The 5,463-nt window shown below is 45.9% G+C and overlaps 1 protein-coding gene across 1 annotated transcript; it reads left to right on the top strand.

Annotated features, from left to right (window-relative positions):
- The first annotated feature begins 1,529 nt into the window (after positions 1–1,529).
- Positions 1,530–5,154, top strand: LOC117145264 (coiled-coil domain-containing protein 39). The gene is made up of 4 exons (XM_033310849.1): positions 1,530–1,886; positions 1,945–2,092; positions 2,222–4,030; positions 4,283–5,154. Exons 1-4 carry the CDS (start codon positions 1,635–1,637, stop codon positions 4,975–4,977), a joined length of 2,904 nt encoding a protein of 967 aa, XP_033166740.1. The 5' UTR covers positions 1,530–1,634; the 3' UTR covers positions 4,978–5,154.
- Positions 5,155–5,463: the final 309 nt, after the last annotated feature.

Genomic DNA, 5,463 nt, shown 5'->3' with positions numbered 1-5,463 from the left:
AATTAAAGGATGATAAATGGATTAAGGGAAAGCGGACAAAACGAAGTTTGTGTTTAGTACACATCCCCTTTACATAATCTATGCTTATGTAAACATATATATATAAACTTATATATATATATATACATATAATATATTTAAACTGTAACATTACATTACTTTTATTGTACTTGATGCATACGCATACGACAGAGAACAGAATGATAGTAAATAAATCAAATAAAAATTGATTAACATTTAAACAGAGAAGCGAAATCGATCTTACATTTAAACTAGATACAAATCTTTGCAGTACTGAAAAACTGATTACAGACATGTGGTATATATACATATAACTTTAAAATCATATATATATATATAAATAATATAATTATACTTAACTGGAAGCATTGGCATCTCGCGAGATGCTGGCCAAGCTAAAATATAAAACGCTAGAATTAAATTATCAAATAAAAGTAATAACTATGTAGTTACATCAACAAACACATTTGCTCTACGATAACGACAAAAAAGTAAGACAACCAAGAAGCAAACAAATAAAAAAGATTATATGAAAAGAAATTGTATACTTCTTTTTTTAGTTTGTCCTTGTGTGTTATTAATATTATAGTCACGGATTTAATGAAGTTTACGATGCTGTTTTTGCATCATTTCAAAGACACTTGGTTTTTGGTTTATCACCGATCTTGATCGGACCAGAATATTTAGACATGTCCGTCTGTCCGTATCAACTTCGGGATCTCAGTTTCCACATTCATGATTAAGAAATGGATTATGCCATGTCCTTACGTCTGTTTGCCCATATGCAGCTCGAATAAGTTCCTTAAAGCTTGTGAAATAAGTGAAAGGGTGCGTTTTCGACCACATAAATAAATTATTTGAGGGGGAGGGTTTTTTAACAATGCTTTCAAAAATCTTTTTTAGTTTGTGTTGTTTTAAATAAGTTAATATGAGTTCATCAGCTTTAACAGTGAACTTCATTTGTTTGGTTTGGTTGATATAATGCTGGTAAGGTGCAAAGTTTAAAATGACAGATGTTGTAAATTTTTTGAACAGCGCAGTATAGGGTAAAGTTATTGAGAGATGGTTACCATGATTCAAACTTAATATTAATAAAATTAATATTCTCATCAAGTTTTTGATGGTCCAATTTTTCAATCCTTTGGAAAGGTATGAAAATTAATGACCGACGTTTCTTGTGGAAATTGATCTGAAGGATAGATGGTCTCTACATAAAGTGGAAATTGTATATGGCTTCTTTCAAAGCGATATTTGCTCTTGCATCGTTGTTAATTCGATTGTTCAATTTAATAAATTAAAATTTTGTTAGTGCGCAATCTCAGAAGCAGTTGCCTTGCATACTTGCATATCTGTATCTCCATCGCAATACCAGTATCTTAGAAACGCGTATCTAAAAGTTTCCCGCGTACCATGCATTATGTTCATAAACAAACTTATTGATTTAGTTACCATGACTTTCGTGCTAAAGAAGCATTCAGATATTGATATTTTCAGAATGGTTACGGAAATGAAGACTTAGGGTGCCCTGAGTTGTTTTTACACCTTAACATCAGTGGCAATTGTGAAGTTTTCCTATTTAGTTCGGCCTAGCTGAGAGGCTAATCTCTAACACGATGAATCGCACCGACGACATGAAGAATGCCTCGCTGAACGACTACAAGCTGGAAGCGATGGTTTCCGTCGGCTGGGCGGTGGACTCGGACATTCCAATGGCGAGTGCCGAGAACCTGGCCATCCTAAAGGAACTGACTGCTCTGCGGGCGCTGAAGCTGGAGCTGCAGCAGCACATGAACTCGCTGGACGAGCGCGAGATGGCAGTGGAGCGACACACGCGCAACATTGAGGGCACTATTCAGCAGAATCTGGTATGCTATATATATGGCTATATGCTCGATCTGTCAGTCATTTCTTCGTACCGCCTAGACACTGTACAGCTCCCTGAAGGATGATGTTATCAAGGAGGCGCACAACGTCCAGCTTGTGATCTTGGAGCGCAACAAGATCAAGGAGGATCTGCGGAAGAATAACAAGGAGCTGGAGGAGTACACTGAATACGTCAAAGTCACTGAGCGTAAGTGACCAAAATGGGCAACTAACCAATTTGCTGGTTATTATGCACACTAGAGTTCATTTGATGATATCATTTGATGATCATTTGATGATACATGTGCAATTTCCTTTTTGTTTGTCCCACGACCAGGAAAGATTTGCCAGAGCAAGCGCGAGATCGATGAGCTGACTTCCCGCATCAAGTCGGCCAAGACTACCTTGGTTGAGTGGACAGAGGCCATGGAAGACGGAAACAAGGGCTACCAGCTAATCGAAAAGTACTACCTGGATGACCAGCAGAAGGCACGGGAGCTGAACATCAAGCGCCAGCTTTTGCAGGCGGACATCGACAAGCGGCGCAAGCAGGTGGTGCTCCTCTATGACGAGCAAATGACGCTGGAGAAGAATCTGGAGCGGACCGCTTGTCTGTACAGGGCTGCCCACGCGGAACGCCGCCAGATGGTGGAGACGTGGAAGAGCGCCGTGAACCAGATGACCCAGCGAGAGCACGACATTCAGCGCAGCGAGATAGAGTGTGCGGAGCTCGCCCAGAAAGCCCAGCAGACGGCTCAGACCTACAAGGAGTACGATAACCAGCTAACCGAGGTCATCGAAAACAACCGCCAGGTGGAGCTCACGATCGAGTCCCTCAACGAGGAAAGCTCCGACATGAAAAACCAAATCCAGATCCTGATTGATGCCACATTGCTGAAGGAGCGCGAGATCGACGGACTGCGTCGGGAACTGGAGAACCTATCGAACCGGGTGCACCTACAGCGCATGGATAACCGCAGTCAGATGAAAAAGCGCGATGAGAAGGCCAAGGAGTTGGAGAACTTCGCCTCGGTGATGGAGAAGGTTAACGCTCGGCTGAAGTCTGTACAGAACAAGGCCCTCAATGCGGAGCAGCGGCTGCATATTCTGGAGGAGATGATGCAGGCGGAGGAGACGGCTCTGCGAAACCTGGACAAGGAGCAGGAGAAGGTCAACGAGATGCTGTACCGCACCCAGAGGCAGGTCATCGAGTTGCAGGACGAGGAGAAGGTCCTGAAGGTGCAGAACGACTCGCTCAACTCCAACCTGGCAGCCATCAAGCGCAATCAGCAGCAGGTCAATCACGAACTGAAGCGGCAGACGGAGATCCACTACAGCCTGTCCTTTAAGTGCTTGGAGGCGGAGCGGCGTCTCGCCGAGATCAAGGGTCTGGCAGATGACCCCGAGGTGGAGGCCACTAACATGGCCCGGCTTAACACCCTGGAGCAGGAGTATGAGAAGTTGCAACGCCTCATAGCCACCACGGAGGCGCAGAACAAGAAGCTAAACTACAACATGAACAACCTGGTCGTCCAGTACAACGCCGACGAGAAGGAGCTCGAAATGGTCAGGTTCAAGATCAAGGAGGCCCAGGTCTACTGCGAGGGCACCGTCAAGAGACTGCGCCAGATTCGCTACGAGAATTCCGAGCTCATAGTCGACCTCAACATGGTCAAGATGCGCTGCAGCGACCTGGAGGTTGGCATCGGGGGCTGCGAGCAGGGCACCTACGACCTAGAGCAGCACCGCCTCGCCTTCCGTCGCGCCATCAAAGACCGCACCGTCGAGCTTCGCAGCCAAGAGGATGTGCTCCTGCTGAAGAAGAAGCATCTTAACGAGGAGCTCAGCACCCTGCGAGCCGACCTCGGGGAGCGGAAGAAGCAGATTGAGGCGATGAAGGCGCGCTTTGAACTTACCGCCCAATTGCTCGGCAAAAACGAGGACGGCTCCATCATGACCAGCACCCAGCTGAAGGTGGTGAGCGCCCAGGAGCGCCAGATGCTGGCCGACGAGGGCGACGCCCTCAACAAGAAGGTTCTCAAGGCTGAGAAGGAAGTGGTCGCCCTGGAGAACACACTGCGCCAGTTCGACAAATCGAACGATAACTACCGCAAAACATTCCGATCTGTGGACGAAAACTCGAAGGGTGAGTAATAAATACCATTCCGAGTGGAAAGGGTGGGTTACTAGTACCCATTCATATTAGTCACATTGCTCTAATTTTGATGTTCAATAACACTTTTTAACTACTTTTAACTAAAACGTCGAATTTCCGTGACTGGTGAAGATATTCAATAGGTAAAATTAAGGTTTCCGGCCCTTAAAGGCCATCTGTCCGTCTGTCCGTCTTTCTGTATCTATTTATATATATACTATATATAATACCTTTAAATTCCAGATCGCGAGCGGGCCGAACTGGAGCTGAAGGAACTTGAGGCGGCCTACTGCCGCGAGCTGGAAAAACTGAAGATTCTCAGGTGCAAGGCACAGCACTACCAGCAGAAGCACGCAGCCCAGCGAGCGGAGGAGGATGACCTGATTTCCAAAATAGAGAAGGCGAAGGCTAGTCGGGCGGAGCACTCCGCAGTTCTGGAGAAGATCGAGCGCGAACTGGATGACCAGCGAATGAAGCTGGACAGGGCCAATCGAGAGATCCGGACGCAGTTGCGGGAGATCAAGGCGAGGCCCTTTAGCGAGGAGTACCTGGCGCAGTTCGAGCGGGATCTGACTCTACAGGAGCTGGAGGCGCGTAACACCAAGGCGCTGAACATGATCACCGATCTGGCGAACAGCGACGAGAGCGGCACGGATATAATTGGAATCCTCTTGCGAAAGGGCATCAAGTTGCCGATGCACCTGAAGCGCACGTGCAGCCGCTTGTCCTGGAACAGCAGCTCCTCCGCCAAGTCTTCGCAGGGCCAGGACACCGCCTCCTACCTCAACGTTAAGGGCAAGAAGTTCTCCTGCGACGGGGCTAGTGCCCGGTCCTCCGTCTCCGACATGAGCTCCCTCAAGGACGACACCTCCTCCACAACCTCCCACTCCGGCCTGAGCATCATATCGCTTGAGTTGCCCTTGCCGAAGAAAAAATAATAATCGAAAATATATTTATTTATTATTCCGTTCGATATCCGATGATCTCAACCCGTATGCTCGTATCTTCACGTGTTGGCATCGCAGTGTTTACAAATTGACCATCTAAACGAAACAGCGAATAAAATGCGTTGCCCAAGCGGGTCAAAACAAGAGAGCATTGCGGCCATAAAAATAGCTCACAGCGATTCTTCAGTGGGGGTATAGCTCAGTGCACATACACACATGTGTGTCTAGGCGACCGCTTGTTCAGATAGCTGACTAGCAAATACTCTACCAAGGTACTACACAAAATATATTAGCTGACATCTTTTGATCAGATCTCAAGCAAGTTCCTTACTGCATAAAGATTTAGGCGGATATGCTATTAAATCTTAAATATTCTTAAGCTTCGTATTTTTCTAATAAAAATATATATTATATTAATACTTTCCCAGTTCTTATTTGCGAAAATGAAATGAATGATCTTTACTTAACCGAAACCAA

Source organism: Drosophila mauritiana, chromosome 3R (assembly GCF_004382145.1).
Source record: "Drosophila mauritiana strain mau12 chromosome 3R, ASM438214v1, whole genome shotgun sequence".
Taxonomy (NCBI): domain Eukaryota; kingdom Metazoa; phylum Arthropoda; class Insecta; order Diptera; family Drosophilidae; genus Drosophila; species Drosophila mauritiana.
Note: the sequence above shows the minus strand (reverse complement) of the source record. Positions and strands in the feature narration are given on the sequence as shown.

Excerpts from the sequence above, each read along its gene's own strand:
- LOC117145264 (XM_033310849.1), top strand. The coding sequence starts at position 1,635 with ATGAATCGCACCGACGACATGAAGAATGCCTCGCTGAACGACTACAAG. Across the intron at positions 1,887-1,944 it reads GCACTATTCAGCAGAATCTG|ACACTGTACAGCTCCCTGAA; the intron begins GTATGCTATATA and ends CGTACCGCCTAG. Across the intron at positions 4,031-4,282 it reads TGTGGACGAAAACTCGAAGG|ATCGCGAGCGGGCCGAACTG; the intron begins GTGAGTAATAAA and ends TTTAAATTCCAG.